General features: G+C 42.5%; 1 protein-coding gene across 4 annotated transcripts; it reads left to right on the top strand.

The window, feature by feature from the left end:
- Positions 1-915: 915 nt before the first annotated feature.
- Positions 916-19,469, top strand: zc3h4 (zinc finger CCCH-type containing 4). 4 transcript variants are annotated; one of them, XM_046073159.1, is made up of 15 exons: positions 1,417-1,662; positions 2,377-2,517; positions 6,862-7,168; positions 7,264-7,371; positions 7,496-7,751; positions 8,180-8,334; positions 8,952-9,057; positions 9,289-9,422; positions 9,756-9,872; positions 10,279-10,390; positions 10,612-10,721; positions 10,884-11,350; positions 14,337-14,653; positions 14,809-15,057; positions 15,430-19,469. In XM_046073159.1, the coding sequence occupies exons 1-15, from the start codon at positions 1,619-1,621 to the stop codon at positions 17,127-17,129; spliced, it is 4,323 nt and encodes a 1,440-aa protein (XP_045929115.1). In that variant the 5' UTR covers positions 1,417-1,618; the 3' UTR covers positions 17,130-19,469. The 4 variants fall into 4 exon arrangements, with proteins under 4 accessions (XP_045929117.1, XP_045929118.1, XP_045929115.1 ...); XM_046073160.1 differs by having other exon boundaries at positions 1,418-1,662; positions 7,496-7,700; XM_046073161.1 differs by lacking the exons at positions 1,417-1,662; positions 2,377-2,517 and adding an exon at positions 916-1,223.
- Positions 19,470-22,363: the final 2,894 nt, after the last annotated feature.

Below are 22,363 nucleotides of genomic sequence, written 5' to 3' on the forward strand. Positions count from 1 at the left end.
GCTTCAGATGTTTAATCTAGCACGGACTCTTAAATGAGCAGTCGAACTGTTACTAGTAATAGTTCGCCCTAGGTTTCCCAAGTATTTTACATAAATCCTATCTAGATTGCAACACTGTAGTTTGTCAGGACACATGCAGGCTACAGGAAACTGCATGCATTGGCCTCCAGGATACATGTGTACGTTTTCTATTACAACGACCAAACAAAGAAAATTACCTCGCTAATTAATGTGAGACAGGTGCTTGAGTATTTTGGGGACTATTTTGCCTTTCCCCAAAGGCAACTATAACATTTTATAAAACTGGCACCTCTATTTACTGGAGTCCCAAAAGCAAAGCATTTAAGATATTTCAGTAATAATATTTAGTGACGGTGCTTGTGCCCGATTTTGTATTCATATTGTGAGACTGAGGGCAACAGTCAGACCCAACACAGTTAACCTGGGGCAGCAAAAGCTGGTAATTGATACACTGCAAAATTGAATTATGAATAATGCACCTCTAAAGCTTACAACAATAAGAACGTCACCCAAGCACGTCCTGCATATATTTGCCCAACACATTAATCATGTTGTATTTCAGCACAACCCTCTAGAGTCAGATTAATTAGGCCAGGATTTCTAAACATAAAATGTCAGTCTTGCATACAAAACATGAATACAGACTCAACATTTTATTTGGCAAACAACTGGCGTCTCATCTAGGTATTTTACATGAACATCATGCATAATTAAGCTGCAATTACTGTCCAATCAGTATTTGGTCCACAAGTGCGCCTGCGAGTCAAACTCGGGGGCCTATGTTCACATGTTAATTCCGTATTCGGTAATTTCCGTGAGACGCGTTCAAAGAACGTTATTCGTCGTGACGTCATCCTCGGAGAAACCCGCCCCTTTTCTCCTAGGAGAAGGCAGACGGCCATTTTAAGTCTATCAGTCGTCATTTCACATCGCTACAGTAGGACGGAGAACGTCAGGACTCAATTTCATCATATTTCTCTTACAACTGTAGTGGAGAATTGCCTACTATGAACAGAAACTCTTCCTAAAACCAAAAACAAGTAGATCCTAGTGAAGTGACGCATAAGCCAGTAGATTCCAGTGTCGAGTTGTAATTTTTGCACCTCAATGTAGCTAGAGGAAATGGCTGTGGAAAGCATGACTGTCCATCCAAACTCCCCAACTACCAACCACGAACACAACAGTCTCCTGACTGACGAAAGGTCGAGTAATTCTACAGTCATATTTAAATGAAATTATTTATTTGTCCTGTGCTTTTACACAAAAAGCCCGGGGTTTCTTTTTCTTTTTCTGTCAAAGGGATTAAACTCGCCTTTTCTGGAAAACGAGTACAGAGGTAAAGAACGCCATGTTGACACGACAACGCCAACTGGGAGGCCACATAGCACCTGGGATAACGTTATTCCCTTTTATTTTTTATTACCTTACCACAATCAACGAGCAGTCGACTCAAGACTATTTGTCTGAAGGAAAAAAAGACGAGGTCGAAACAGCTGATCAGTCATACTTTAACCGCCATTCTAGCCAATTCAGCGGTTAAAAAGCATCGGTTAATTACTTGCCCATTGTAAACAGTTAACTAATTTACGTTAATTAAATGAATTGTGTGGATGTGGTGGCAAATACTGTAATTCCGCTCTGGTAAAAATCCAAACAATTGTCTTTTGCTGAAGTTGGGCCTATTTTCAGGCTAACTTGGCAACATTAGCTTGTTGGCTAATGTTACCAAAGAATACAGTTGGAGAGAAGCTAAGCTAATAGCTAATGGTTTTTGCTAATGGTAATTTGCTATTTATGACATTTCCAATCGTTGAATTTAATATAGCGTTAACTTTACATTGTCAGACCCGGTTGATGAATGTTATGCGATCAGTATGGACTAATACATTATCTTATAATTCGTTAAAATCTACTCGTTCATTTTGCGTAAACGTATTGACAATGCGAAGCAACTTGTTCAGTTAGCTCAGGTTAACTTGCGCAGTTTATATTTGTAGTCGGGCCGTCGTCTTTCTACTTAATTAACACTCGTAAGAAAGCGTGTTTAGCTGCTGAACATCCTGAAATTATTGGAATTTCTTTCCCTCAAGTTTTAAATGTTTAACTATCTTAAAAATATTGATTTTTGAAAGCTATCGACTAATCAGTTTTGTAACGTGACTGTTACAGTAGCAAACGCGTGTGTGCTGCTTGTTGGTCATTGATATTTGTCTAACACCACTTTTATTCACAGTCGTGCCCACACTGACTCGTCCCGACCCAAACATCCAACAAAGCCCCCCCAAAATGTGCAAAACGTCTGCAAAGCATCCCAGAAGTGTTTAAAGTCAAACACAAAGTTCCCTTTTTCCACAGTCCCCAGTTGGCAAATTTGCTCTATGTTACCCAGTTGGCCCCATTCCCAAATCCCACAGACTCCACCAGTGTCCCTAAAAGGTTAGGGGGAAAATCTTTTTCATTGGTTTTGAGTGCAAAATGTGAAGAAAACCTGTCACAGTAAGTATTCCCCATTTTAATCATGGCCCTTTGCTTATAGAATTAATGAAGTTGTGGAGTCATCCACTGAGCTAATACTGTACCATAATGCATGGTAAATCATTTGATTCAATCATCCTTAATAGAGAAGACTAATATTGTGACTCTGATGAACTTTTAGAACTTCTCACAGTTGTCTGCTTGTAGGGTGTGTAGATAGGTTTTGCCATCCGTTTGTAGTATTGATAGATATAAATGGAAACTTGTTTACATGGATTTTCCTGAACCTAATTGTTTATGCTTGTGTAGGGTCTAATCAGTAAGCTTATGTTTGTGTTGGTAAACTTAAACTATATTAACTCTTACGGGTACACTGACCTGACTTGTTAATTTTTCTTGGCTGAACATAGAGGTGTCTGAATGGAGTTTGTTTGCATTGCAAGTTTCTCTCATTGGTACATTGTTGGCAGGAGGTGATGTGTGTATAGTATCTCCACAGGCCACAGAGACCAACAGCTTCTGCACACAGTGAATCCCAGCCACTCCCTATTCACAACAACCTGCTTCCATAATACAGCCAAATCCCTGTGCTATGATAGAGAGCCCTCTATTGTGTCAGGAGAGTTTTCTTGTAACAGGTCTGTGTCCGATTTGGAGTAACGGTCAGCTTCATAGCAGTGAGGTAGAGGAGTGACTTGGCTGTTGAGTTTGTGGTGTTTGGATTCAAGGTTGATGCAGGACTCAAACCCTGTTGAGTATAGCAAAGGTTTTGAGGCCGGGAGATGAAAAGTTAAAAAAAAATCACTGTTTTTTTGATACCAAACTGTTGTATTGAGCCAATATTGTCCTGAAAACACTGCATAATATTTTAGTATTCATATTTTTGGAGCTATTTTGCATAGAATGACCAAGGAAAGTTGGTAAAAGTAACTGAGAAACAATTTTCAGGGAGAGCATAGCATGTGTTGGATTTCATTCTGGCTTTTGTTCAGAGCAAAATAAAATCAGCCCCCAAAATGAAGACAGGTTTTATTGTTTGTTCTGGATTGTGCTTTAAAACAAACACCAGATAACAGGATTTTGTCCATGGAGCAACTGCAGGTTTTATACCAGTACCTTGTTCTTAAAAAGGTTTACTAAATTATCAGCGTAACTTGGCTGCATAAAACCTGGAACTTCTTTAAATCTGGAACAAGCATAGACAAAAGAAGATCTTTTCTTTTCTGGCCTTTACTCAGCAAAGGTATCCAGATAACTTGGTAAACTTTCCTGTTTTGGGGCAGGGCCCTGATAATTTCGGTCTTTGTAATCGCTTCATACTCATTGAGTTAACCTCAATGTCAAGTATTTTCTGTCGGAAAATATGAAGTGTAGGTACTCAGAATATGTTTTTTGTTTGGTTTCAATGACAAAATAAACTAATGAGTAGTATTCACTAGTACCATTGGTAGCTGGAAACACGTTTCTGAATTAGTCTCGCTGTGCAGATGAACATTTTGTTCATGACAGAGAGACAAAGTACAGATTATTGGGGCTGATTAATGTGCTCTCCCCAGAGGAAGCCGGTATGCTGAGGATGTGGTGGGGTGTACACATACAGTGCAGCTGACATTTTGCTTCAGAGCAGGTCGACTATTCCTGCTTTGTCTTCACAGTATGCTCTTTGTAGGACAAAACCAGTCATTGAGTAGTCAAATATTGTAAGGCAGTAGGCATGTCAATGAATAAGCAGAATCCTATTCACATCAGCCCGGCCTCTGGCCTGGCTCCCAGCCTGCTGCAGACAGTACTTGTCAGCCTGGTTGTGGGCCTTTGCGGGAGAGCCACATCCTAATAATTCAAATAGGGAGTGTCGATACCTTGTCTCTTTGTTGATACTAAAATTTAACCCCTGTGCTGTAAGTCAAATGACATCCTTGTCAGTGAAAATGGCAGACAAAACAATGACCTGTATTTGTCAAGAATATTTATGACCACTAGTTGTTTGGTATCTAGTGCTTGGGTAAAACCAGCACCTCTTCTTAGAAAATGGTGGATGGGTAGGGAAGGAAAACAGTGCATGAGAATATTAATGATAATTGTACCAGTTTTAATGTCAAAATCATCAGTGTTTTTTGGAATTTGCATTAATGAAAGCTTTAAAAGATGTTTGCAAACTGGGCATGTTACCTTTCTCTAGTCTAAATGAAAATTTTTTTTCATTGCTGTTAATCTTGTTAAAACCACATCCTCCCTTTCATTTGTCCTTTCTAACACCCCCTCCCCCAAAGAAAACTCCCCACAGCCACCAGTCGCTGCAGGAGGAGGAGGCCTGCGTCGCACGTGATCCATTCTCAGTTAGGATCTCGTGGTTTTGATCACATTGCCAGTGTGAGGGTCTTGCCCTCACAGTTGACCATAGTAACCGCACATAAGTCGTTGCCTCAAATATAGAGTAGAATTAGGAAAAAGTAGAGTAGAATTGGGATCCTCTAGAGCCTTGGGCATTTTGAGGGTTTGACCTTTTGTGTTTGTGCACAAGTAATGGTTTCTGACACATGGGTTGTATTTACACACCATTTTAACCGCAACACAGAATGGTATATGACGCTTGCATACCTGAATTGATGCCCTGTGCAGCAGGAAAATTTAAATTCCATGTCTCCCATGATGTAGTTTAATCCAGTTACTACCCAAAAGGCTTCTTAAACTCTACTAGGACACCTGTGTCCTTGACTGACATCACTGTCTTTCTAAGGCTGTATCTCAGTAAAGCTAGAGTTAAGGTACTGGTATCATATGAACCTAGATAACCTAAGGCATCAATTGGTACCATGTCAGGCTAGCTTGTCGGGAATGGGGCTAAATAACGCTCCCAGATTTTCTGCATAGATCTGGCAATGGCCGCCAATTCAACCTGCAAACAGCAAGCCAGCCAGTCTGTCAGCCAGATCAGCCCCGGGAGTCTGGATGAATTAGCTGATGTTGATCACTCAAGACAGAATTTTGTCACTTTAGCTAGCTAGCAGATGGTCCGCGTTAACAAGCAAGCTGACGTTAGCTAAGATGAGAGCACTAAAACCACAGTATATTTCACATGCTTGACAGTAATGTTAGCTTTGACTTTGGACTTTCTGTTGGACTTTGTCTTGTGGTTAGTTGTTTGTTGAGATTAGTGGATTTCTAAGATAACGTAAGCTAGTGTTGCACACCGTTTGCGTTGTAGGAGAGTGGAAGAGAAGGCACTTCAGAGTGCACATAAACATCACATCCTTGGGAATTTGGACGTGAAAAATCATCCCAGTCCTTCACATAGAAATGAGTCCACAGGCTGTTATAGGCAACTGAGAAAGTCGGGGGAGGTCTAATCTTTTAAATTACGTTATAATCCCGTTCACACACTGGCAATACGAAGATAATAAGATGTTAATTGTTTCTTATTCTTACATATGGTACCTTTAACTCACCATGCACTTATTATCCTGTGGCAGCTTGTTTGGCTGATGACATTGACAATCAGGTATGTAGGCCAACCTGAAGGCATATATTACAACCACACTGCAGTTGATTTAGATGTTTTTCAGAGGTGCTTGGGATATTTTGTGCAACCTTCATCTGGCTTAGTCTTGAGAAGTCAGTTTTAGGTGATTCACATAGTGTTTTTAATGTACACTCATATGTGAAGTAGTGGCATCTGTGCAAAACGTTTCACCAGAAGTTTAAACAGGCAAACATCTGTGAGAAATAAAGGCCCTGTGTAAATACACCTGGAAGATTCACAGGCACATATGAAACGCAATCTTATGCCAATTTTATGCCCCCCTTGTAGTACACAGATCAAACCTTCGAACAGTTTGACAGGTGTTATTTTAAAATACAAAGTACATATTGTAATAAGTATCAGAAATCTCCATGACACAAAGCAATAGTTGCTACAAGGATAACATTCAAAGAATTGCACGTTGGTCCATGGCTACATGTTTTTATTAATAACAGATTGCCCCTAAGCTAGTCTGATTTTCTCTCTTGAGTATAATAGTTTACATTAACTCTTAAAAACCTCAAGTCCACATTATGCCTCAGGGTCATCTGTTAAATTTGAAGATGTTTGACTCACACAAATATAAATAATACAACTTAAATAGTGGCGCTAAGTATGTTATGAATCCTTAAACTATAGACTTAATGTCTGATGTTAGATCTTAGACAACTATACCAAGCCTCTGTACTTGTTTTTCATGGGATTTATCTGCGACTGCAAAAAACAAACCACACAATTTTCCCCCCATTTTTTGTTTTTATCACTTATTGTGTTAAATTTGTTTCCTAAAAGTCTTGAGACTATTAGGTATGTAACGTCTCTGTGTGCATTCTTTACATATACAGGCCAGAGGATGGAGAGCTGGAGGAGGGCGAGCTGGAAGATGATGGGGGAGATGTGGCGGAGGAGGAGATGGTTGGAGGTAGTACGTCCGCAGTAGGGGGCGGCGGAGATGGGGTTGATGAAGCAGGCGGAGGAGGTGAAGCAGTAGGGGAAGGGGCCGGGGAGAGGCCTCAGCGAAGTAAGGAGCGCCACGCCAGCAGCAATTCGGACGAGGACAGATCCCACCGTCGCAAGAGGAAGAGGAAGAAAGAGAAGGAGCGAGAAAGAGAGAAGAGGCGGTCCAAGAAGAAACGCAAATCCAAACACAAAGTAAGGATGTTGATAATGATAGACTGACATAGACCCACCTAGTTAGTCTGACTCCACTTTTTCTCTTAATATCTCTGATTCGCTCTCCCTTTCAGCGTCATGCATCCTCTGAAGATGACCACTCGGACTTCAGTGATGATTCTGACTACAGTCCCAGTGAGAAGAGGAAGTACAGAGAGTACAGTCCACAGTACCCCCCTTCTGTAAGTCTGAATAATCGACATTTCCCATACTTGCTCCCAATATTTCATTATTTGTGATAAGTCAGTATTAAAGAATAACTTTTTGTGAAAAATTAAATGACCTAATATGCCTACCCGTCTCTAGTCTCATGGGGGCTACGGCGGCTCAAAGAAGGGCAGTTACATGAAGATGGACAAGCAGAGCTACGGAGGCTATGATGAGTATGACGATGAGAACTTTGAGGCAGAGGAAGATGAGGAAATGGGGGAAGAAGAATATGACGACTTCACCAAGGAGCTCAACCAGTACCGCAAGGCTAAGGAGGGAGGAGGTGGGCGCGGCGGACGAGGTGGGTCCAAGGCAGTTGGGCTAAAGCTGTTGAAGTTGAAAAAAACACTTGGTGCGTTACATTTTCTACTGCATGCTCAATATTTGCCCAGTTGAAATTTAATCCAGCCGATAAAGTGCCTAAACTAGAATACACAAAATGATAGAATCAAATCTAAGGCCTGATGTTGTGCAAAAGTCCTCTGTTTTTTCCTAAACTACTTTTATAAATGTGTATTTATTTATTTAGGAAAAATATTGTACTTTGAAAGTTTTTTTTCACTGAATGTTTCCACTGACCTTTAGGAAGGTAAATAGGCTTTTTAAAAGAATGTCACAAAAGCTTGGCAGCATATTCATCAACATGTCAACGTTGTTTGACTTATTACTTAGCTTCATTTGCACAGTTGTGGACAGACCAAGGAGCTTATCAGCCAAAAGTTCATTTTCAAATTCCACAGATACGTTACTGGCAGTAACTTTCTCTCTGTGTCACTGCAGGGGGTAGAGGTCGTATGAAGAACCAGAGAGGCCGTGGAGGATTGAGGGGAATGAGGAGGGGAAGAGGAGGCAGAGGAAGAGGGGGTCGAGGTGGGGGTGGAGGAGGAAAGATGGGAGGAGACGATGATGGAGACGGCTATGGAGATGAGATGGAGGTGAGGATTAAAATTCAGAACGACCTATTGTCCGTTTTCTTCAAGTTCTGTGTTATTCTCCTGCTGTATTTTGGGTATTTGCGCAGTTGTTTAAATATAATTTCACTGATAAACAGTGCAGTGAACAAAAAAAAAACTTGGCGCCGTCATTTCCTCATTTTTATGAGAATTTAGTTTATTCTGTGTTAGACAAACATGCAACATCTGTAGTGATTGTGAATTATCCCCTTTTGCTGTTCAGCACTGAGAAATCAAGCCTGTTGGTGGTCTTAGGAAGAATGATTGTTTCACTGCTAGGCGGAATAATAACTAGTAATCCTTGTGAACTAATTGTAAGTCCTTATCATCACCTAGTACTGTTGCTCTCCTTTTCCAAAAACAAACCAAACAGAGCACAAGTTATTACTTTAAATAAACTCTCAAACCTCCAGCTACATTCTGTGGCCGTAGTCTCCCTGGACCTTTAGTCTTGCTTAACAGATATTTAACTATTTACACATATCATGTAAGTCATGAAAATAGGATAAATTGCTCTTTATGTTTCAAGCTGATGCGGTTATTCTATTTTGGGAAGCCTCAATTTAGCAACACTCATTAAGTGACACATGTTATATCAGCCCTTACAGTATGGAGATGATGACTATGACAACATGGGGGATGATGACTACGATGACTACTCAAAAGAACTCAATCAGTACAAGAAGACCAAAGACAGAGGCAGAGGTGAGTTTGGACCTCAGGTAATTGTTCAGCTTCAGTTTGTTTTTCATCATTTTTGAAGAAACAGAAACACAGTTTGTTAGTTAGTAGTTCACGCACAGGCTGTGATAGTGACACACATGGTAAAAACTCTGATCCAGAGTCTTGCTTTGATGCCTGTGTTGGTGTACAGTTGGCTATCTGTGTTGCCCAAAAATTCACTCGCTCTCACTTTGTCTTCATTTTCTGCACCAGGAGGTAAAGGAGGCCGCGGGCGAGGGCGGGGTAAAGGAATCCGAGGTATGATGAGAGGAAGGGGTCGAAACCGTGGAAGAGGAAGAGGTGACATGGGGATGGATGATGACAACAACGGAGACATGGACAATGGGGTATGGCTTTAGTAATTCTGTGTCCTGATTAGGGTTGGGCCGATAGACGATGCCATCGTCCGTCTGTGATGGCTAACAGACATCATAACTTTGAGCCGATGTTTCATTGTAGACATTGTCTGAGGGAAATTTTGTAGACATCGCCCAACCCTAGTCCTGATACTGTAATTAAAGCAATTCTGATAATCCAAAGTAGGAAAATGGAAAGAAAAATGAGTGCTGCCCCGTACAAATTCCTGTATATTTGTTAGACTTTAGGAATAAAATGATATGAAGATTCTCTCTCTTACTCATTGCTTGACACTCACGTTGGTTTGTGTTTATGTATTTTAGGATGGAGGTGGAGGAGGCGAGGGACCAGGACCCGGGAGGAGGAATCAGAATGACAAGCACCAGGATAAGAAAGGAAAGGCCATCTGCAAGTACTACATCGAGGGAAGATGCACCTGGGTAAGATAGAACAAATGTGTGCTATTTTTGCTTTATGTGTGTGTGCGCTGAATAGGATTTATAAATAAAGAATATATATAGTTTTGATACAAACTTGGGACATTTTTTCATAATTTAAAATGGTTTTGAAACCTTAAATGCGACACACATTTCCTGAAAAGAAAAAGGATTTTGATTATTTGTTGTTTGCAACCCAGTTTTAGTCATATTAAAACAGCTACAACAGCCTCAGGGAGCATCATTTTTTAATTTTAATTTTTTAAAAATCTGACAATACAACGTTTACACGACACAATGAAACACAAAGGAAAAAAGTTGTTGTTTATTTGTTGTTTATGGTCTATAAGTTATCTCTAGGTCTGTCAGACACTCGGATTCATTCATTGTGGCCTTTTTCCATCACCAGGGGGACCACTGCAACTTCAGCCACGACATTGAGCTGCCAAAGAAGAAGGAGCTGTGCAAGTTCTACATCACTGGATTCTGTGCCCGAGCCGACCACTGTCCTTACATGCATGATATCCTTTACATTTGACCACACAGGGAATTCTGGGTATTTGCTTGTCTGTCTCTGAATCGAGATAATTAGAAAGTATGAAGTTACATGATGCTAATTCCACCTAACTGAAAATATGATGAGGTTTGCATTAATTCAGATGAGGACATCCAGAAGACAGGGGTCAGTTAAATTTTTATGTCCAGTTCTTTTGTGAGCGTTTCTCCTTGACTCCGATGCTACGTGAATTCCCCTGTAAGCTGTTCCACACCACAGGGAACTGTGTCAACGGCGACGAATGCATGTTCTCCCATGATGCCCTCAATGATGACACCCAGGAGCTGCTCAACAAGGTAGGATCCTCTAACACTGTACCTCTTTCTCTCAGCCACTTTCAGTGAACTCTGTAGATCTTAAAAACGTCTGAAAAATAATTTTTTGAGTTTATAAACATATGTTTGTTTTTTTGTAAAATATTTCAGATAAGTGCATATCTATGTGACCTTGTTTTCTAGATGCTGGCAGAGGATGCAGAGGCCGGAGCTGAGGATGAGAAGGAGGTGGAGGAGCTGAAGAAGCAGGGGATCAACCCTCTCCCCAAACCCCCTCCTGGAGTTGGCCTCCTCCCCACCCCTCCTCGGCCTGTTCCTGTAGACGCCAACATGGGGGCTGCGGATTTCGGCGGGCCTGTGGCAAGTGACTTTGGGGGTCTTCCTGGCCCCAACCAGGGGCCCAATCCTAACAAAGGTCCCCCAGGACCAGGCCCTGTTCCTGTAAATAACCCCTGTGCTGGTCCGCCTGTCCATGGCCCTGAAGGAATGCCCTTCCAAGGTGGGCCCCCAAATCCCAGTGGACCTCCTCCCCACATGGGCCCCCCCCCTCCTGGTTGTGGAGGGGGAGGTGGTGCGGGGAAGAAGATCCCCTCATTGTTTGAGATTAAAGTTCAGCCGACAGGACAGCTGGCTCAGAAACTGGCCGTCAGGTAAGAGATCAGAAAAGAGAATCTTGAAACTGTCTGTCTGTAGATCATATCTAGAGTTCTCATTTATAAATCAAGTAATACCCCACTGAGACTATCTTTGGCAAATTAAACATTTCCATTTGTAGGCTTTAACGGTGCCTCTGAACATTTTTAATCTCGCTCCTTTGTTAAAAGATGGAAGCAGTTAAAAAGTGGCAATGAGTTATTATCACTCAAAAGAGTATTACTTTTAATGTGACCAACAACTAAATTTCAATTCCATAGCACTACTAAAATTATTATTTAAAGTGTAAGAAAGTATAATCATAAAACACGAGCACTCTGAATTTTGTTATGTGATAGTACTATCTCTTATGATACCCATGTCAAACATTTACATTTTATAGACCCCAACTAGACAGGTATGATGTAATGCCGCATTCAGACCAACCGCGAACTTTCGCCTCGCGACGCTTTCCTCGCGTCAGCACATTCGCTGCAAGTGTTGACACACAACGCGAGAAGGCGAACGCGATAACAAAGTAAACATTTTGCTGTGATTAAATAGCAATAAACGGATTAAACTGATGCCAAAATAACTACAACATGATGCAGATTTGTTAAACATATGAATTCATGCTTTGTCAGGTCTGCCAGCAAGACAGCAGGACAAGAACTTCTAAAATATTTGTTTTCTGACTGGAGTTCGGATCGATCAGGGCTATGGTTCACAGTAAAGTACAATGACAGCTGGAATAAAGTTACAGACACATGTTTTCTGAACTCACCAGGTAGTTCAACCTCCCCGCTTTCTTTTCTCCAGGTAATGTCCAGTTTTGTCCTTTTTTTAAAATATAAATATGAAGTCGTAGTCCGACAGAGCTAACGACGCTAACAACAACACTGGAACCGGATGTGCACGGAAGCTGCTGAGAAGCTCCAGTGAAGATAAATCAATGTTGAAATCCCAAAAACTAAAGTAAAAAGCTAATTTAATAGCAGTTAACTCCGAGCTCCTCCCGCGAGTAAACGGGGTAGTTGTCATAACAGAATCCAACCGACTACGAGTATTTAATTGTCCAAAGGTTGCAGCGCTGCTCCCTGCTCCTCTTCCCCAATTTTAGCAGCTCTCAGCTGGCCAGCAGATTTTCAATCCCCCGCTCTGCCCGGCCCTCTCCACACAACGCTCTGAAGCCTCGGTGACGTACGGACAATCTCAACGCTGATAGGCTATCGAGACTCGCCGTCATGCGACTTCTTCGCTTGAGTTGAAAATATTCAACTCACGCGAATTCCTTCGTGTTGCCTTCATGTCGCCGGCCCCGCCCCCTTCGCGTTGCTTCGCGCCGCCCAACAGGAAATCGCGTCTTTGCATTGACTTTGTAAACTCAGCGCCCCGAACGCTCACTTCGCTTTTGGTCTGAAAGCACCATAAGCCACAGATCCCCATTTAATTTGTCCCTGAAACACAGCACATGACATTGACACCCACAATCACAGTAATTGTGATTAATAGAAGACTAAAAAGACATTGTGGACAGGTGTTTCTAATATTTTAATGCACTCCATTTACATACGTGATGGGAGCAAAACATTAGAAATACCAATGAGTATAATGCACTCCATTAAAACACCACCTTTATCCCCATTCTGACAGTGTCAATAAAAACTGAACATTAACAAGCTTCATAAAACTGGAATTCATTGGATAGCTGTTGTTGGATTACGTCTTTACCGGCTGAAATTAAAAACATTGACTGTAGTTTAGACAGCATTGAGGCCTACCAGTTATTAGAGTCCCCTCTAGCATGAGCTTTGCAACTGGCTGTGCCTACCCAACCGTCACTTCTAATGCCTCAACCCAACAGCCAATCAGAGGCAGAGTAGGGTGCGTCTTTTTCTAGTCCGCTACACTGCGGTGTCTGACAGCTGAACACGTTAGGACTGTAAAAGACTGCCGAACGAGCGGTTCGTCAGAAAGCAAGCCTGGTGTAAGACAGAAAAAAGCTAGTTTACAATGTTAACTGTCCTGTCAGACACTGAAATGTTGCAAAGTTTATACCCTAGCCCTCTGCTATGAACCAATAATGTTAGCTAAGCTAATTGTTAATTTATGGAGAGCAGTGGTAGCAACCTGGATGTAATGTAGGCTAACATCAACAGGACAAAACATGTCGACATCAGTGTCATTTGCGGGACATGTCCCCATCAAAAGTAGCTTGCAACAAGAAATGTTAAGTTATGAAAGTGCTTTGAGAGAGGTTTATTTGCACTTATTTATTTATTTAAGTAAGAATAAACAGGCCACTGATTATAAAATGACCTAAAAACATGCAGCACCAGTCTATAATAAAGAACCTTTTTGTCAGTTTCTTTTTGGCCAAGTTTTCTGTTCTCTCCCTGTGAACATGACAAAAGAGGAGGGATGACTAAACCATCCCTGATTGTGCGCTGACTCAGCAGGGATGATATTACATGAGAAAAGATGATCTACCAGAGAATCTAAAAGCATCACAGAATGAGAGCCTTACTGCATTATATTCTGTGTTTGCCTTTACATAAATAAAAACATTTCCATCATAAATTGATGCAGAAAATTCCCCAGAAAGCAGGACATTGTGTTTAATGCTCTAGATTTTCTGGTAAGTTCAGCCTTTGTAATTTCTAGAAAATCTCATTCTTGTTACACCAATATTGTACATCGCCACATCTCGTGAGCTAACTATCTTTACATCCCTAATCTGTGCCCTTATGACCCCAATACCTTTCAACACAAAGTGACGCCCTTGCGTGTCGGTATATTTCTCTTGTTGCTGTAGACGAATGCATGTTCTCCAGACAATATGTAAGCTTAAAACAGACCCCTCTTGCATGTCTGTTTGTGTCTCTGCTTGTGTATCCTTCTCACCTTTTTACTCCTGACCAGTTTGCATTCCTGAAAGTGACTCTACGTGGAATTTATTTACCTTCCCTGTGAATCCTAACTCCTGCTCTCCCTCCCTATCAGGAGCCAGACTCCCAGTGGCAACCAGGGTCAAGCTGCAGCACCTGGACCCCAAGGGGCCCCTGGTGCCCCTCCCACCCGCTTCCCTGCCCCCCCAGGCATGATGCCCCCTGACATGCAGAACATGGGCCCCAACCATGGGATGAACCAGGGCCCCCCCAACATGGGCCCGGGTGGCCCGCCCATGATGGGAGGATTTGGACCCGGGGACGGCCCTCCACATGGAGGTGCTATGCCTCCAGGTGCTCCTCAGGGTGGAGGAAACTTCTTCAATAACTTCTTCAATCAGCAGGATGGGATGGAGGGAGTGGTGGAAGAAGGTGAGAGTGAATTTCAATGATCACATTAATTATTTAAATAATTAAAAGTACAAAGTTAGGTTTGGATTGATCCTTTAATTGATACACAGTATTTTTTAGGTGACTGTTGTAAAGTTACTGTTTCTTTACTGAGTACACTCGCTGTTCCCTCTCAGGTGATAACTACCAGGGTTTTGCTGGCATGGACGAGAGGGGAGGAGCAGGGAAATTTGGTAATCAATCAGGTGGCCAAGAAGGCCCTTCTAATGGCGCGTCTGCCAATCAGGGAGGGATTTCTGTTCCTGACTTCCTGCCCCCAGCACAGCGCGTCCTGTTCATGAGGATCCAACAGAAGCAGCAGGAAGAAGAGGAAAGAGCTCGCAGGATGGCCGAGGGAGGAGCCGAGAAAAGTAGAGACACTGAAGGTAAAGAAAAGCATCTGCACTGATATTATTCATTCCTTTTTGTAGTGAGTTGAAGTCCTCCTTTGCATAATATTTGTCATTTTTCTTTAAAAAAATCCCTGTTCAGTAAGATTATGCAGATGTGGCTGTCAGTAAAATATATAAATATGATTTCTTTAATCATTTGAAAGGGGCCACTGGCAAAAAACTTTTATGTTTATTAGAGGTTTCAGTGATTCTATTTAAAGGTTTCACACTCTCTCCTCGGATCACTTTCCCAGCAGTCAACATAAACCTCAAATATGACTCCTTTGAAGTGTTTCTATCTAGGTATTTATTTTACTAGTAAAGTATAAACTCCAGAGTTAACACATGTGTGTCCTTCTTTCCTAGGAGACTCAGGGAACTGGTACTCCAGTGAGGATGAGGATGGCGGTGGTAGTGTGACCTCTATCTTGAAGACGCTCCGTCAACAGACCCAGGCTCCTCAAAAATCTGACACCCCCCCGATTGACCCACGCCTCCAGAAGGCCTCTCCTGCCAGCGCGCCCGCCCGGCCAGCTGACCCCCGCTTGGCTCGGGATCCACGCCTTGCACGGGGTGCAGAGTCGGGCCCAATCTCCGACTCCACCCACTCCACCCCTGCTACATCTTCATCTGGACCGCCTGCAGACCCCAGGTTAGCCCGATTAGCTGCTGCTGCCTCAGCTGGATCCACCTCCCACTCGCCTCCTACTTCTAAACAAGAGGCTCCTTTGGTGTACAAGCCCCCACCTCTTACAACCCCGGCAGTGGAGGAGGAGGAGACGGAGCGAGTTCTCCGAGACAAGCCTGTGCCGATTCCTCTGGACCCGCTGATGGGTATGGCTCTGAGAGACCCACGCTCACAGCTGCAGCAGTTCAGCCACATCAAGAAGGATATTGTTCTACACATGCCAGCCTTTTACAAAACCATCACCTGGTCGCCTGAAGATCTCCTTCCGCTCCCTGTCCCTAAGCAGGACCTCCTTCCTCTCCCACCAGGCATCCCTCCTGTCTCCTCCATAGACCCACGCCTGTCCCGCGCTCAGCAGCCACTCCACACACCGCTCCCTCACTCACAGCCTCCCCCAGTACAGCCTCCTCCCTCATTGGACCCCCCTGCTCCCTCTCCCTCCACCTCCTCTCTACCAGACTTTGAGCTCTTGTCTCGTATCCTGAAGACTGTCAACTCCAGCCCGTCCCAGACTCCATCCCCTCCTCTCATACCCACCCCTATTCCCCCTGCATCTCTGCTGGGTCCACCTCCCCCCATGCCTCCTGCACCCGTAGAAAAGCCTGTTGACCCCCGTGTGGCCCGTAAAGTCCCCTTAGACCCCCGTCTGCAGCCTCAGAAGTCAGCACTCAAGCAACCATCGGATCCCACTCCTCCTCCTGTCTCCTCTACCTCTCCAGCAACAACATCAAGCCCCCCTCCCCCTACCATTGCCCCCTACGACCCAAGGCTGCTCTCCTCAGGTGGGGCAGGACGCAGTGTGGGAGCCGGGGCACCAGGGGGAGCCAGTGTGCTGAGCAGCATCAGTCTGTATGACCCTCGGACTAGCAAACCAGGCAGCCCTGGTACCAGTAGTGGCTCTAACAACTCCCCCACCTCTGCCAGCACAGAGTCCAAACCCATTGACCCCCCAACGGGTAAACCGAAATCCAAGGAACCCCTCTTTGTTCGAAAGTCTGCGTTGGACCAACCCGAGCCAGAGAAAAGTGGAGAGCAAGGGACCGATCGATATAACAGCTATAACAGGCCCCGGCCCAAACCTGCTCCCTCACCTAATTCCGCGGCCCAGGGAGGGCCCACTGCAGCCGGGGCAGCCGCAGCTGGAGGACAGAGTGCTCCTGGAGCTGCTGCAGACCAGGGGCCAGCAGGTGTCCACAACCTACCTGTATCCTCTCTATTTGGCGTGGTGAAGCAGGCGGCCAAGCCCGGCGGGACGAGTAGCCCTTTTGGAGGAAACAGCCCGGTGCAGTCTGACCAGGCGGCCACAGAGCAGGACAAAGCCTCTCTGAAGGAGGTTTTCAAAGGCTTTGACCCCACAGCCTCCCCCTTCTGCCAGTGACCCCCCGACCACTGAACCCTAAATCCCATCATGTGGTTGGACGTTGGCTTGTTTTAACATTTTTGGACACTGAACATCTCAGTGAAAAGGAGAAAGAAAAGCGCACTGAGACTGGTTAAGAAGACAAACTTTTGTGAAGAAACGTCTCACGACATGTTTCATGAACACATACTTATTCACACTTACACAGTGTTGCAGATTCAAATTCTATTAAATACCTTTGGGTTATGGGAAGGGTTTAAAATTAAATCTATTTTAAACAGACATTGATGTATAAATACATGTATTTGCTTCATCTCAATGATTAATGAAAAGAGTTATTCAGACAGCCGCAAAAACATATTTATATGGAACGAACATTTTAGCTTAACATCTTTTTTTCATTATCTCCTTCATTTGAGTTCTTTGTAAAAATGTATCCTCATCTAAAAAACTGTTTGATGTGCTTGTCTATATTTTTGGGCTGTCAAAGTTGACAATGCTCTTGGCAACAGTTTAAAACCTGGGATACAGCTCAATTTTCCCCAACAAAATATTGCTTATTTGTGGTGTTTTTGTGATTAAATGAATAAGCACTGAGGCAACTTCCTTAACATAGAGAAACAAATCACCCTCTTTATCACTGCCTTGGCATCCACTGTCCTCTTTGACCCATGTGCAAACTCTTATTTTTGTCAAACAATAACATACATTTTGTCATTATGAATCATCACGTCACATTTTCTGCAGAAACAATTGCAAATACCTAAACTTAAATCTATATTGTGCTTTTTTTAGTATTTATTTTTCTACTTCTTTGCACTGTCCGTCTGTGTCCTCTGAGGGCTGTGTTATAATGTTTTTAATGTCTGTCGCTCCTCCAGCTGTTCATATACTGTTTCATTTCAGGTATTTAGCTCTTACCCAAAGCAGGTAACTTTGCTGGTACAGGAGGTGACCTGCGACCTTTCAGTACTGCCTCTCTTAACCACTACGCCACTGTTTTTCTCAGTTTTCACATTAACATGGTTTGTGAAAATGGAGATCCTCCAGTTCATTAATAACAGTTTCTGTAGCTTTAAAAGAGACCTCGCTGGTCAAACTGATGGTAAAAACATGCCCTCATCCCTCTCCAGTGGCAGATTTTAGCTAGATGATGGTTAGCCATATCATCACTAGGGAACAAATGTGGTGTAAAGCCGGATTTCAAAGGTTCAACGTCAGCCTTGGTTGGTTAACAGTTATTTCCATCTTTTTTTCACCTTGATCAGAATAGCACATTGACTGACTCAGAATTCATGAACTAACCTTTAGCTTTTAGTTACTTTGTTTTTATTAACTGTTTTGTTGGAAAGAAGACAAACAGGACAGGGCTGCAGGTTTCTGAGAGTGATTTCCGTACAGCATCGACTTATACCCTTTTGGCTTTAGTGGTTGGTGACAATCAAACTAGGCTTGGACCTAAAATTCAATGATTGCATGACTCTTGCATTGATCTGTGCAGGTTTTCCCTCTACTGTCAGTCTGAGCTGTGCATAAAGAGAACCAAGTCATTCACATATCAGACTTGTGGTTAAAAACGGAGAATAAACATGATTTTCTCTCTCAGGCTTGCAGCAAAAGAAGACCTTATGGTGGAAATGTTCATGTGGGATGGATTCCCAGTTAGGATGTTTAAATATTTCATCCAGAATCTCCCTTCCTAGTTTCTGCCCCTTACCATAAACAGCTGAAGTCAGAAGTAAATTCAGCGTCAGAATCAGGGTGAGGATAAGCAGATGTTCCAGTTTTGCCTGATCAGCCAGTGATTTCATTTCCAGGCTTGTTTGAAAATCTTTAAACTTGGTGTCACTGTTGTGGAGCTTACAGAAGGTTTTGACTTCCAGAAGGTTTAAGGTTGCCGTCGACAGTCTTGTGTATAAATGTTGATCATTTTAATTTATTTTTTTATACATGGGTAAATATACATCACAGACATTTTTGGACTGAATCATTTAATATGTCAGGAATATATGATTACCGCTCACCTCAGTGGGATGTAGGCAGCCTGTAACAGTGTGAAGAGAGGAGAAAGACATATTTTTTTATTTGGTTTTGTGTATAAAGATTCAGTATAACAGAAAAGTCACTATTGCTCCCTCCTGCTCGGAGGCTGAGTGTCAGCTATAGCAAGTGTGAAAGTTGTCGTCGATTTGTTCTTTCCTTTATGGCTTTGTTGTTTTATAAGTTTGTTTGTTTTTTCTTGCTCTGTAAATTTGACCAGTTTCCCGTCTTTGGAGGAGTTGAGTTTTCTAACTGTACACTGTAGGTGAGGTTGTCAAAGTATTTAAATAAAGTTGAGACATGATCAACCAGTTAAAACTCTGTTTTGTATGTTTGTTTGTTTTTTTACCTCAGTTGAGTAATTTGATGAGTTTTAAATCTGCTTTGGTTGTGAAGCCATTTTGTTAGCTAAATCAAAATAAACATGGCCTCTCCTCTGGCGTCCTCCTCAGAGCAAACATTACATTTTTGCCTTACTTGCAGTCAGGATCTAAGAAGAACAAAGCATCTTTTGTCCATACAAGAATTTCCTATATTAACAGTAGTGTGGCTATAAATATATAATCACATTTTTAGAGACTGTTGACAGTATAAACAGCTAAAGATGTAAGAGCTGTCGTGTCTTTCATCGCAGGCTAAAATTACAAAAAACATTTGATTTTGTTCCCTTGTCATCTAAAATATGTTGAGTGAGATTGTGTGGTGGTTATTTTTCCAGTGTTGCAGAGAATCACTAATACTTATTTCAAGCTACTTAGAGAACCAGACGGGTGGGGTTTAGTAGATCAGGACTATTCAGGCGGGTTGAGGCCATGGTCACTAAATTGATGTTTCTTTCCTGAGACTCTTTTAATTTGCTTTCCCTTGTTTTGTTGTTGTTCTGCCATCCTGTCTGTCTGGTTCTCCACAATCCTAAATGGCTTAATTTTTCACATGTTGCTGTCAGCTTTTTCTGATACTGTTCCTTGCTATCTTTAGGCTTCCAGTGTTTGGAGCTGTGCAACTCTGGCTTTGGATCAGAACCCCAGCAGCACGCAGCCCGTTTCCTGGTCAGCTACGATCCTCCAGTGACTCACTTCCTGCTACCCTCCCTTCCTGCAACATTGGCTCCAGGAAGACAAACTATTCATCCAGTACCTCAAAGGTTTCCTATCACACATAAATTACACACATGCACTGAGCTGACAGTGTTTTGGGTACACTTATCTAGCTGCATGTTGCTCCTCTTTTGATCTTCAGAGCAGCTGTTTATCATCATTCTACTAAATATTGAATGCTTTGTGCGTAACTATTGCACTGTAGTGAACAGCCCTTTCACAGGTAAATGTCCAAAGATTCTTAATGGGGTTGAAATTTGGAGATGGTCCGACTACTACCAGGGGAAATAAAAACACACCGTACAATATTCAACAAATGAGAACTAACATCCTAGCAGATGAAACACCAAACATATAACACCACCACCATTGTGTATGACTTGATAGTGGTGCAATAGGGATGGCCTCATATGTCAGCTGCTGTGCTGTGTCTACTAACCTGATTTTAATTTTATATTGCATTATTTTTAAACCTGTCTTAACGTAAAACTGGACAAATGAGAACTGTATGATGAACCTGCCAGTCAGACAGACTCAAAGTTAGTATAAAATTGTTTGAATGGACCTGATTGATTGCTGTCAGGAGGTAAATATCATACGTTTTGTTTATAGTGTTTTCATCAAATAATCTAATGGTCACACACACCATGTGAACATAGGTTGAAATTTTATATATGCTTTATATATATTGAGTTATATAATAGTTGTAGGAGTTAAAGGTACCAGCTGTAATCAATTCTCGTAAATGAAAACTCATCCATCCATTGTCAATCGCTTATCCTGCGTACAGGGTTGCAGGGGCTGGAGCCAATCCCCGCTGACATCGGGCGAAAGGCAAGGTACACCCTGGACAGGTCGCCAGTCCATCGCAGGGCCACACATAAACAACCAGTCACACTCACACCTAAGGACAATTTAGGGTCACCAATTAACCTAGTCCGCATGTCTTTGGGCGGTGGGAGGAAGCCGGAGCACCCGGAGAGAACCCACACAGACACGGGGAGAACATGCAAACTCCACACAGAAAAGTTACAAACATCGCTCATTTGGCCTGTTTCAAACGTCAGATGAACACTGACTTATGCTGAAAAAGTCTGGTCTGATTTACCAAACACCATAATAATGAGACCATATGACGGCGAGGGCGTACCTAGAAAGTCAGCGTAACCTGCAAGTCAGAACAGCTAATGAGTGATACAACCTGAGGTCATATCAGAGTGGGCAGAGCTCACTGTACCAGTACTGTACCTGCTGAATGAATCATTTTCTTTCCCACGGTGGATCCCTGAGACACACACACTCACAAATCCTGGAGACAGCTGTAATTTAGGTTGGCCTGTGCAACAATCACTTGTGACTAACTGTGTCACATGAGCAACAGTTTTGCATCACAGTAGAGAATAACCGTCTGTGAATGTGTTGGATTGCACACACATTGACACATAAGTCAGAAATGAAATGACAAGTGAACTTTAACATCTTGTCTTGTACCAAACATACTGTGTACATGATCATGTATACCTACACACACACTCAGGTATATATTTTAACATATTGATACCTATACGAACATATTCACAGTGCAGCCACAGAAACGTATAAACAACTACTGTATTATTATGTTTACGCCTACAGAAAACTTTAATAACTGCACTCACACAGTTCATGTTCACGGTTCACAATACAACATGCTTAAATATGTTATCATGGTACTATACAATATTTTATTACATTTAAATAAATATAGCCGCAAGCGGCGATTCCCGGGTTCATACCTTTTTTTGCAATATGTCCTTCAAAACAAGTTCACACATGTGGTTCAACATTGTTATAAAACATATCCCGCAAGTTTTGTAACAACTGGACAAGCATTTTTTTGATCTATGGCTTGATTTACCATTCCACGTCCAGATAAGATTCATTTAAAGCGCTCCCTCGAGGTCGATTTGAATGAAAGTTTCAGGGTATATTTCCGGCACTCATGTGGACACGGTTGCGGATTTTTGTCTATTTATGTCCTGAGCCACGCCCCTTTACACGTTTATTGGTCAATTTCTTGAAAACAAAAGGAGCTATCAACAAGCTTTATACAACTTTATATATGCTAAGTCCAAT

Source organism: Micropterus dolomieu, linkage group LG17 (assembly GCF_021292245.1).
Source record: "Micropterus dolomieu isolate WLL.071019.BEF.003 ecotype Adirondacks linkage group LG17, ASM2129224v1, whole genome shotgun sequence".
In the NCBI taxonomy this organism is placed as follows: Eukaryota; Metazoa; Chordata; class Actinopteri; order Centrarchiformes; family Centrarchidae; genus Micropterus; species Micropterus dolomieu.